The 12,547-nt window shown below is 39.2% G+C and overlaps 1 protein-coding gene across 1 annotated transcript; it reads left to right on the top strand.

Moving 5' to 3' along the window:
• Positions 1-6,345: 6,345 nt before the first annotated feature.
• RB195_006790 (uncharacterized protein) lies at positions 6,346-11,056 on the top strand (the record flags this gene model as incomplete). Its single annotated transcript, XM_064180075.1, has 7 exons — positions 6,346-6,449; positions 6,880-6,955; positions 8,378-8,446; positions 9,406-9,563; positions 9,631-9,775; positions 10,801-10,929; positions 10,988-11,056. The coding sequence occupies 7 exons, from the start codon at positions 6,346-6,348 to the stop codon at positions 11,054-11,056; spliced, it is 750 nt and encodes a 249-aa protein (XP_064036977.1).
• Positions 11,057-12,547: the final 1,491 nt, after the last annotated feature.

The following is a 12,547-nucleotide window of genomic DNA, read 5'->3' as shown; positions in this document are numbered from 1 at the left end:
GCAGATCGACTGCTTAAAAATCACAGTTAAGTTAGCGGAAAACTACCGTGTCGTTAAATTAACTTCTAACCTCTCGAATCTTCCTCTCAGACATCTAATTGGCTTGCTTTGAGTATCTCGAAGTAGAAGAGCACTTCTAGAGTGCATCTCGAGACATTCCAATTACTTCTCGTGCAAGTCACTCTTTTTCGGACAAGCTACTCATGTGAAGTTGAGAACAGAGCTCAGAAACTTCTGAGAATTCTTCAAAAGGTAATAAACAAGCCTTTAATAATAACTAACTAAAGGTTAACTTTAATGTCTCATAAGTCATTAAACTTTAATAAACGATAGCTTTAATGATAGTTCTTTAATAATAGCAGATAGCCATTTTCCACAAAACCTTGAAACATTGTGAATTTTATTGCCAAATGATAGGGGGAACAAATAAAACGAAAAATGACGTAAAAGAAGGCGAAAACATATTTTTACGAATTACAGTAGTATTTTCACTTAGCAGTTAATGATTTTTCTAAATTTTTCTCTAGAAGATTTTTCTAGAAGTCACTTGGACAATTTTTTCTCATTGCTGCGTAATTTTTCGAAGAAGCGGCCTCACCTTGTGGAGTGATACCGTTCCGATTTGTCCATCACAGCGCATCCTGCGCACCTCTCCTAATGTTACTAGAGCTATACTCTGATCTACCCTCTTGGACTCCGTAAAACCTGCTGGGCTCATTTTTGAACTTCCGGGGAGGATGACGTAAAACGTTTCGGATAAATAAGAGTGCTTAATGGGATATTTGAGCTAAAATGCGGGAACCTAGACTGATATAAGCTGTGGGATACGTAAAGTATAAGTTACGGATATAGGCAATTATCCAGGGCGTCAACCCTACAGAATCTCACCGCTGACACTACAATTTTATACGATCGTATGGAAGGAAAATGAAATGTGATTGGCGAAGTCAAGTCCTTTTCGCTCTCAAACAACTATGCAGTAGAAATATAGCTGACTAAAAATCAAATTTCACAAAAACGGATATTTTTGAGCGATCCTTGCATGTGGATTTTTAGAACTATTCCTACATAAAACTAAACTAACTATCTCTTTCCTGAGTTTTTCTCAAACATGGGTTTTTGATATCTGTATCTGTGTTTCCGATTATGATTATGATTACTTTAAGTTCTGATCAAACATCTGAAATATTCATTACACGTGTGAGACTTTAAGAGCATTTCGTGGGAGAAAAATTGTTCAAAGCTATCCAAATTAGTTTTTCTTTCACTCCAGCCGATCCGGAAATGCGTAGTGGGATGAAAGGGCGACACCATGCGCACGACGTGCTCTTCACAGAGGAAGAGCGAGGATACTGTATTTAACTATTAGAGTAACTCCAATAACTACTCTGCAATGTTGTTAGAACGGTTTCAAACTATATTCGCCACCAACAACCTCATACAAATTCTATGATGAGAGAGAGCCCGAAATATGTCGGGATGACTGGTTTATTTAATATCCAGAAAGAGATCTCCTTTCTTTTATTTTGTTCTGTAGATCACCCGGTACTGTTCCGATCGTCCTGAGCTTGGAAGTTCTCTGCTGATACGAGAACTTTTTCATGTTTTGGAACGATTCTGTGGTAAAATCTCCGAAACCCAGAACTTTACTCGAGTAATTGAAAATTCACAAACAACTTGGCGTGATTAAACAATTCTTGACCGGGTACCACTCACCAAGGCTGTAAATCCAGCAACCGTGATTTCAGTTTGAAAAAAAAACTTGTTTAAAATAAAAAAGGTGTGCGTGGAGAACATCTTACATCTTCGCTTAACTATCTTTTCTAAATGGATGCTCTGTTCCGCTTCTTCGTTCTCTAATCTTCCTTGCTTTGCCGGGTGATCCCTGCTATCTTTTCCTGCCTTAAGGACCCAGGAAGTGGTGTGTTTGGGGATCTGAAAGGAGCAATTTGGCTGCCTCCGCGATTTTGAGGACTCACTTCGGTGCTTCTCGTCTCTATCCATCATTTGAAAATGAGTTATCATCGAACTTCCTGCATTGACATCGTTTCGTTGGATTGGATATCTCCCATAATTCTTTGTATTAGCATCCATATCTTGACCACATCATATACTGTTAATTCTATCCCTTGAAGAGGTACAGAGTTCAAATATATATATATATATATATATATATATATATATATATATAAAGTTTTATTCTTGAGTCTCTTAACTTCCGTTTTCTACTATCTCTTAGGCAAAGTTTTTCATGTTCTTTCTAATTATGTCATATAGCGTGTACTTAAATTAATGAGTAGGTAATTTCTTATTTCCATGTGCTTGCTTGACGTATGTACCTCACACCAACAACATATGTGACGCTTTTTTTTTGCTAGAGTTGTTGCTTGATTCATCACACATAATAACCAGAAAAATGCTCAGCTGCTCACCAGATGGTAATTTAACATCCTGGAAAAAGAGGAAATATAGAGGAATTAGACAAGAATAGCCGCTGTCAGGAACAATGTTCTATAGTTAGTCAGTTTTGTAGTGATTTTCAGTCAGTTTTTCAGTTCTCTAATGCAAACTTTCTGTCACAATCAAAGAAATTGCAAAAGATTAAAGTCGCAAGAGCAAATGTAATGTTCAGGTCCCATTGTGAATGAAGTTGACGCAAGGAAGTCAATCATCCTCGATTTTTACAGTGATCTGCTTCGCATACACATATATTTGAGGTCCCCCATATAAAGACTACAGTCTCTTTCTGGGAGTCTTGTGATGTAAACCTATATAAAACCACACCATGGCAATGAGGAGTTGGTGTATGCACTTATCAGCCGGCGGAATAAGGGAGAAGTAGAAGTTTCCAGACGAATTCTGGATCGACTTCAACTGTGTGACCGTTGTCAGCGTGTGGAGGTATTCGCATCTGGCAACTTTATGATATTATAATAAAAAGTGCAGATAAAAGACAAAATGAAGAGGAATGTGCCTCCACTCTGTGGACGATGAAACGTCGCTTCGATACAGTAACACCAATCATACCCGACCAATCACGATTGAACAAATGTTCCGTGATGGATGAGGAGGACTGTCACACTATTTATAATAATATCGGTTTCTATTCTTCTTGATATTTGAACGCTTTTACGTACACCATAAAATCTAAATGGAGAGTTTCTTCTCCGCTATTTTCCCTATTTTTAGCTGCTCTTATCCAAAGGTTATTTCTAATGGAACAAACAGAAACTTATGGCTGAAATGGTTAAAAGAATAAGTGAAAAGGGAGAATTTCAGCGTTTCTAATGAATCGAACTCTTCATGAACTTCACACATTACATGATAGTTAGGCAGGAAATTTGAGGTGTGAAACCATGTAATTTAGTGCTCTAATAGTTTCTTTTCCTTTTTTTCTTTTCCTGGACGATGCAGACATGGTCTGGACAGGTCCAGAAAATTTTGTCAGTTTACTTTTAACTTAATTTAGGAATGTTTTTTTTGTTTCAAATTCCTTTCTGTCCGGGCCTTTTCAAGTATGATTTCCAGAAAAGAATTGTATATGTGAATGATCGGAGAGATTGCTGTTGTCATACTGCACTAGAGGTTTTTATTGGGTCAGAGTACTGGTAAAAAAAGAAGGGAAAAAATGTTGTCAATAACTTTGGCTCCTAATATATGGAATAATTCGATTAAAGTGCAGTTAACAATATCATAGCATATAGAATTCGTGCACGCTACATTTCCTTTTTTCTTATTTTTATTGTTCTGTCCTCATAGCCAATTTTCTGGATAGATATGAAGAAGAGGTCCGCACCGCGCGAATGCTTTTGATCTCATTGTGTTTACAGTGTCCACTGGCACTATAGCTGTAAGTTCGAATAATGATTTCATCAGATGGGAAAAGGATGGAAGCCAGAAAAATCCTCACAAGCCCCGACGATGACCGTTACTGGTTAAATTGAAAATAACGCGAAAAAGCAACCATACGTAGCTATCGTTCATCAGATATTTCTCTTCCAATTTTCTGGATAGATATGACTCATGACCGATTCTCTTTGAATTATGTAATGAAGAACGTCTCCTTTTTTTGCGCAGGGATATTTGAGCGTCTTAGCATCTTGATTCCAGCGATAATGGTTCTCCTGCACATTCGCATTGACTATATTCATGCGCATGCGAAAGCGTTTACGACGTTAATTTCATATGTTCCTCGATTTCCAAGTTTTATGGAAGATGGGTGGGCCGACGTTGAGATTTACCGGGAAGGCCCGTTCCACGCATTTGCCGTCCGATCATCCTTAACGAGAGAAAAAAAATATTTTTGTTTGGTCACTCACCATTACTTCTTTTCCACAGGGCAACAGTATAAAAATCTACCACACGGGTCCTTTTATGATCATCTTTCTGTCTTCCTTACTCTCCTGAGACTGATTATGCTTTTTTTCTTCGTTCTGCTTCTGCGAATTCGTTGAGAAGGGCGTAACCCTCTTTGAAATTCGGGAGTGGCAAGCCACCGGAGAAGGGAGATTTGATTTCGCGCTCGGCCTCAGCTTCGACGACTGCCAGCTCGCGATTAGCTCAAACGATGACGCAAGCTCGGACTTCGTTTATTTAGTTTCGTGTGTTTTCTTCCGAAAAAATACATCTCTTGAGATGCGGCGACCTTCAGTGTTTAATGCAGGCGCTAAGGATCTGCCGTCGTAGAATGTTCTCTGGACAACTTTTTCTTGTTAGGGTTTGCGTAAAATTTTAGTGAGGCTATTTTCTTCAATCCAATTGAGTAACTGCCGTAAGTTCCTTGAACATCTCGTAAATCAATCATAGTTACGCCGATTTGGCTAATAATGAGTCTTCGTTACCTTGTAGTTCTTTTCTCATTGCTTCCTCAAAATAATTATGGATGCCGCGCATCAACGTCACCTTAGCCTTCTTTCAAAGCTTTTGATTTCGATGAATGCGTGGTTCTTCACCTTTCCATGACCCTGTTCTCTTCAGCTTATTGTCAGGATAATGGTTTTTTTCATGTTTCTCCATCTTATATCCCTTGATTCGTTTTTCTTTCTAGTAGAAAACCAGACATACAACCGAAAATACTACTTGAATGCATTTTCCGGGCTAGATACCATTACTGAACACTAGTACGAAGCAGTAAATAAAACAAGCTAGACGAAACCCGTTGCAGATCCTCATTTCATGAAAGTTAATAGAGTTTACGTGAACATGTCACAACCACTACGTGAAATGAAATTGTAGAACTTGCTGACAACGAGTATATCAAATTTTGTCGGCATCTTCCTGGATCTACTAACCGGTCGGTCTTTGAATTTTCCTTTTCAATGTACGTATTTCAAGTGTCGGTTGGATGTGAATAATCGCTTCCCATCGATTCTTTAAATAATTCCTTCGCATTTTTTGTTTTCTTTTACCGCATCCACTCTGTGAACATCGAAGAAACGAAACGTGTACAAGGAAGCTGTGACTGGAAACCATAGTATGGTCGGGTCAGAACGAAGTGAAGGATGGTGCAGTTGCGCGGGCGGTGAAGACAGGGGTTGAAGTCGAGATGGGACCATCTCGAACTGCAGCGAGGAATGGTTTTAGTGAGGATCCGGCTCGATCCTGACCGCTATGCTCCACCGCACCGCTTCCAGCGAAGCTGCTTACGCATCTGCTCCAAGATTCGCCCTGACCCACCTATATGGGGTGGATGGAGCGCTTAGCTCCAATCAGTTTGTGAACACTTGAACTGAGCATAGAATACATGTCAAATGTTCAGTTTGTGCCTGAATTACTACTGTAATTAGTGTCCCTCTTCCATAGAGCTAAAACTGTGCCCTACAACATCAGTGCACAGTTGTTTCCAGGCAGCAAAATGACCATGTAATATATTTCCGAAAGGAAAAATCCAACACGATTCCCAGTTGAGTGAAAAATCCTGGTGCCTAACAAACGTATTCGTAATGCTGTACTGATGCACATGAGCCAATGCTTAAGTCAAATAGAAAGGTTGAAATCGTCTTCATCCAGGCTCTAACTTCCAAAACTCTTATGAAGAAACGAACAAATATCCCACTATTTAAAAAATACATACTCTAAAGTGCATTTTTCCCGAATTATAATAAAAACATAGAGTGGAACAGTGATATTATTTTATAAAATGTCTGGGTATTCTTTCGAAGACTGTGATAATTTTGCCCAGTAACGTGAGGTTAAAAAACGAGTAATATATCTTCCTTCTGAATTGTAATCTCTGACTTGTTCCTGGAACTGGTAATGAACATTTCGAGTGCTTATTTTGTTCGTAGTTTATTGTTGTTTCGAACTTCTCCTGTTCCGTGTAATTATTTTCCAACTTTCTTGCAGATGACGGCCGATACCGGAGTGAAGCTCGTGATCTTCGACAAGGACGGCACATTGGTCGATTTTCATCGAATGTGGCTTCCATGGGCAGCAAACACTGTGCAACTGTGCGTTATGATTTATATTTACCAGGATAGTGCAGTAATTCTCTCAGAACTCAAGTCTATGTAAAAAAAATAAGCAAAAGTACATAATCCTGCACTAGTTGTACTCTCTAAAACATATTTTTTTATCTTTATGGCGTAATTACAAAAGTACAGACCTATGACCCATGACTTATAACCTATTCTTCGAAGCTGAGAGAGTTTAAAATAATTTTAAGCAGGCATAAAACTGAACACTATCTTGGGATCTCCATTCGTATCAGCTATTTTCTCGAAATTTCTGACAATTTCTGACTTTTTGCACCAGTGTAACAGGAAACGAAGAACAGTAGACCTATTTGCTGCGCGAATAACCCAAAACTTACTAGTTATCATCAGTTGCACAGTTCATCTTTGTTCTATTCGTCTTCGTAACGTCTTATCACATTTTCAGACTCGAGCACGCAACTGGAAGACCCGTTGGTCCGGCAGTGTACAAAACGCTTGGCGTGGATCCCATACAGGGAAAGGTAGGGAATTTATAGATAAAAATTCTTTATTCATAAAAAAAAAAGTTGATTTCTTAGTAAAAACAACTGAAAAAAAACAATCAGAACAGTATAGACCAGTGTAAAAATTTTAATGATTGTTCACCTGTGCAATAACGTTCCGATAGTTTTAAAATTATCGTCATTAAAAATGACAAAATTATTTGGGAAAAATCGAACAAATTCTTTGAAAACTGGCAAAATTTTTAATAATTTGATATCTAACTCTATGCTTTTTATCTTCAAACCAGTTCTCTAATTCGAACCAAGTTTCCCTCTCCAATTTTCTCAGGTGATTGGAACTTTTCTTTGAACTTTTCTTTGCTGTGTGTGTGGTGTGGAGAAAGGAACTATAAAGAAATTATATGTGTGAATGGAGGAAGGAAAAGTAACTATTTCAAAGAACTGTAGCAAAAAATGTGGAATGTTCCAGAATGAATTGTTGTAATAAACTAACTTTATTTATAAAACTTTTTATTATTTCGTGAATTTCCTGACTCACATCCCTCACATACATAACATTTATTTAATAAATTCACATTTCATAAATTATATGTATCAGCACGTAAGACTACGTAGTATGTACTTCACAACAGTTATAATTTTCTGAGCTCAGGAACTTAGCTACATTTAGACTGGGCACTTTTCTTAGCAGTTTTATAAAAAGTCTTTCCATTTCAATAAATTAATAAATGACAAAAATGAAAACAATTCCTCCTTTGTTTTAACTCTTTTTAATTAGCCCTTAACTGACAGCTTTTGTTTAAACCTCGACAATCAATTTTTTCCATTCATCCCCAGAAAAATCAAGCTCGGACATTTTTTCACTTAAATAATGCCATCTGCAGGAAGCGGATCCTCCCATGAAAAGTCAGGAAATGAAAAAGAATGCAATGTAATATCCTTTAAAATGTGCGAAACGTCTATCTTCTAGGATATGCTCCACGTAGCATCAACGTTTACACATGGGAATTGGAACGTCTGGGTCCTCAGAGAATTTCAAAAAAATCGTGGCCTGGTTTAGTGACGTAGTGCGCAGCCCTGACAATCCTTCCTTGGGGATTTCATAGAGCTATCGACTTCACCGCAGTGTGGTACTCCGGAATGATGCCATTTAAATCTAAGGGAAAGGCGGAATAATTACAGCAAGATTATAGCCCCGACTGAAAATAAACCCAGCTATTAAATGTCAATCTAAGACGTTAATCGCACCATATCTTCCGCTTTAATTTTTATGTGTTGAGCTATAATCGACTCACATAGTGAGCTGAGGCAGCTCCTCCTGTATCTGAAAAAAACAATTAAGAGCAAACACCTTCTTACAAAGAATATTATATTATTTATATTGTATCTACCGTATTTGTCTCCTTGAAAATTACAGAATTCTATCATTATTTTCTTAAGGTTTCAATGGGTGCACTGGCCGAAAAAACTCTCACTGGAATACGCGCTGATGTGTCAGCCACACTTCAGGTGAGCTTGTGGAATCCTCTTAAAGGCATCAATCCACGAATCTGAGGTGGTACGGATTTCAAGTGGAGTATTCGTATACGGGATGGGAGACTATGGAGATTCCGTCCGTTTCTTCCTCATTGCTGTAAAAAATGGCCCGGAAGATGCGGCGCCGCACAAGGCTGGCGCGCTCCAGTCGAACTCCCTGTAGAAAATAGTGCCCCAGTACGCCTGAAACCGTATCTTCCAGGCCTTTTTTTTACGGCAATTAGGAAAAAATGGACGGAATCACCCTCCTCTCCATAGTCTCCCATCCCCTATACGAATACTCCACCTGAAATCTGCACCACCTCAGATTCGTGGGATGATGCCTCTAAGGACGAACGATTTCTCTCCTTTGATTAGGTTCTTTGATGTCGAGTTATATGCAAAGTTTAACGAAATTGACGATATATTGGGGTCCCCCACGAATGGATAGGGATAGAGGTGAAATCCATGACCGTGATCATACTCAATATCTTCTAGTAATTCTGAAAGAAGGCTCGTAAAACAGCCTTCGTGATCTGTCTCTCCAACGAAGCAACTTATTACGAGTTATAGACGAGGGCAATATGCAACGAGCCTTTGAATGAGCTGTGGCAGCTTCTCCTGTTCAATTGGGACATTTTGGTTGGATTGCGCACGTTGGACTACGACAGAGTTGCCCACGTTTTATCGTGTAATAAGTTTGCTTCGTTGGGAAAAAGGATCAATTAGAGCGGTTTCTGGTTTCTTTTACGCATTTCTAGCACTATTAGGGGAAACTGTGACTGGTGTCCTGAGCTACAGTACTACCCCTGTCTATTCGTGGACAAATCCCAACACTGTCCGTTTCCTAATACGCTGATTTTGACATTACTATCGGCAACTCAAAGATGAACCAAGAGTTTCTATCCATTTTTTCACCTGAAAAATCGATAGAAGAATAAGTGGACTTTCAGACTTTCGGAATAAGTGCTACCGATGCAGATGCGATAGTGGAAAGAGGAGTTCCAGAAGCGTCAAACGGTGTAACCGCACCAGTATGCGACTTACCGAAGCTGTTCCGCGAACTACGAGCTCTTGGGTGCAAAACAGCACTGTGCACCGCCGACAGCAGGCACGGCATTTTCGTCCATACTTCTCCTCATACTAAGTGAAGTTTATGTCAATTGATTCCTTTTCAGGGCTGCTACGGAAGAGCAGATGCGTGTACTCGGAATCTCTTCAATGCTTGATGATACTGTATGCGGTAATGATGTCGGGATTATTCCAAAACCTAGCCCTCATTGTGCGATCCAAATATGCAAAAGGGCTGGTGTTCCATTGAACGTACGTTTTTTGGACAATATTGGAAGAGTTGAAAAGTTCGACTTTCAATGAACCTCGGCATAGTTGAATGTAGTACTGAGTTTGATAAGCTGCACACGAGGTTGTTAAATAAATTTATTGGCTAACGTTTCGGCAATATCGCCTTCTTCAGAGCCTGAAAAAGGCGATTCAATCTACATATTAAACGACCAGCCTCTCCACAACCAAACTGATAACCAGGAAACTACTTGAGATCCGGGGTAATCTACCTGATTTTTCGCACAAACTGTGGCGACGAGTATGTCGGTGAAACGGTACGACCGCTGTATGTCCGCATCAAAGAGCACGTGAACGGCAAGAATAGGTTACGAGAATGGACACCTTTAGGTGCCCATAGAACACAAAAACACGACGGAGCCGATTTTGAAATTAGGGTCCAAATCTTAGCGCACGAATCTAAAACGTTGGCTCGAAAATCGCTGGAGGCATTTTGGATCCAAGCCAAAAACCCTAAAATGAGCCGCAAGGACGAATGTCTGTCGATAACGCGGGAACTCGCGCCATATCTCGAATGGTTCTTCCGATCCGAATGTGACATTCGAACCATTCGCCCTCGTGATCGACCAGTCAGCAGTCCATGCTAGGCGTCTCTGATCTGAGGTCATTCAGTGTAGTCGCTAAATTGGTGATTGAAAGTAGGCGTGGAATTTATCAGTTTAGTTGTGGAGAGGTTGGTCGTTTAAATTATAGATTGAATCGCCCTATTCAGGCTCTGAAGAAGGCGATATTGCCGAAACGTTAGCTAATAAATTTATTTAACAACTTCGTATACAGCTTATCAAACTCAATACTACAATATTGGAACATTAGCATCGCAAACGAAAAAAAGAGTTACTTTTACTACTGAAGATTTATTGCTTATTTTTTGTAAGGAAATCTGCTGAAACAGATATATTGAGTCTTCATTCCTCTCATTCAGGGACAGGGATGAAAAATAAATTGTTATGCGGAGTTGACCCTTTTTTTTCCAATGATTCACTTTTCAGCAAGCAATAATGGTTGGTGACACGGTCGCTGATTTGAAGATGGGTCGCGTTGCTGGTTTGCGAGCCAGCGTTGGTGTGTTGACTGGTGTAGGCACGAAGGAAACGCTAAAAGAATACACTGATTATTTCGTGAGTCCAAGCAAACAATTTTCTTCCTCTTCAACAAATAACCAGAAATGTTTTCCAGTTGGACAACGTAAGCGAGCTCCCGTGGCTGATTGCGACGAAGATCAACGAAAACATGAAAAGAGGCTGAAACACTCCCGGTTCCCGTCATTCTCTTATCTCAATGCTGTCTCCACTGATTCTTACCACTGACCGAATAATTTAACCCCGTGCCCAAATACTGACCATAATCCACCAGCCGTGATGGTGGGTATGCAGGACTCCACATGAAAATCCATTGTTGATTTTGAAAATCGGTCAAGATCCAGTGATACCATACGTACTCTTACTGGATTTGAAAAGCGCTTCGCTAACACCGCACCATTCTACGCAGTGATCTCATTTATACACTATATCCTACAGTAAAATACTAGTCTCGGACCTCTCCAACAACAACTCCTGACCGAATTAAATTAGCGTATTTCGCGTGTTGTACCCAGTGGATGTCGACCTCTCGCATTTGCCATTTTTAGTCCACACTCCTTCTACTCTAGTTTGACAGTGTGAATTTCTACTTGTTCATATGCACGTGTTGTGGCGGTAGCAGCATTGCAGATCTCTCTCGACTATTAGCGCGCACCATTGTATAGCTGAAATTGTATGTTAATTGGTGCCCTAGTGTGCATTTACATCGCCCTATGTACATATTAATATAGTGTGCCATTGAAAGCAATATAAAGATTCCATTCATTCGAATATGACGACAATGATGACTTTACTCTAATTTTGAAAAACGAAAAATGCGGGTAAAACCGAAAAAATAAAGGGAACAAGAAAAGGAATAAAACGGACAGCTTTGAAGAATGTCGCTCTGCAGGAATAGCGTTCTTCTCTATAGTTTTTCTATTCTTTTCAAGTGCAGTAAACATCGCGGTAACACGGCCGTAGCACGATGTGTGGCCTAGGATGGATCTGGTGGGTCAGCGTTCCTGGATGGTAACGCCCTTCTACAGAGGTTGACGGGGATTGTGGTGAAAATTCGAATGATACAGAATTTTTTGAAATCAGCACCGTTCAATAGGTCTCCTCCTCCAGAAAAACCATATCCACTTGATGTTTGAAGAAGTTCTCAATAGATCGCAAAAAAAACAAGCTCTTTGTAAAACACCATTAAAAATTTTCATTTTCACAGGTTCAAAACTGACCGTATCTGAGACATTTCATGGAAAAATTGAAATAATTCATAGTAGAGCTTTGCATTATTCATTGTGATTCTTGAATGAACATTCAAGAATCACAATGAATAATGCAAAACATCAAAGTTGTAACTTTAGCTGCAAAAAAAAAAAAACAAGAAATTGTGTGGAACTAGAAAGTCGAGAGGTATGGGTACCCCACAACAAATAGTTCTCTTGCTAATTCTGTAAGAAAAAATTTCAAGCTACTCATGTCGCTCGTTTATGCAGCTGAAACATGTTACTTTAGTCAAATTTTCAAAATCCTCACAGCCATGGTAATATAGCTGTTGGAGATACCAGAATGTTTGAAATAATATGTAGATTACGAATATATAACTCTCAGTCAACTTTTCAAACTTTTTTATTTATGTCTAAAATCATGTATTTTCGGGACGCAATTTAAG

This window comes from Necator americanus, chromosome I (genome assembly GCF_031761385.1).
Source record: "Necator americanus strain Aroian chromosome I, whole genome shotgun sequence".
Taxonomy (NCBI): Eukaryota; Metazoa; Nematoda; class Chromadorea; order Rhabditida; family Ancylostomatidae; genus Necator; species Necator americanus.
The sequence above is the reverse complement of the archived record's forward strand: the minus strand, read 5'-3'. Positions and strand labels throughout refer to the sequence as shown.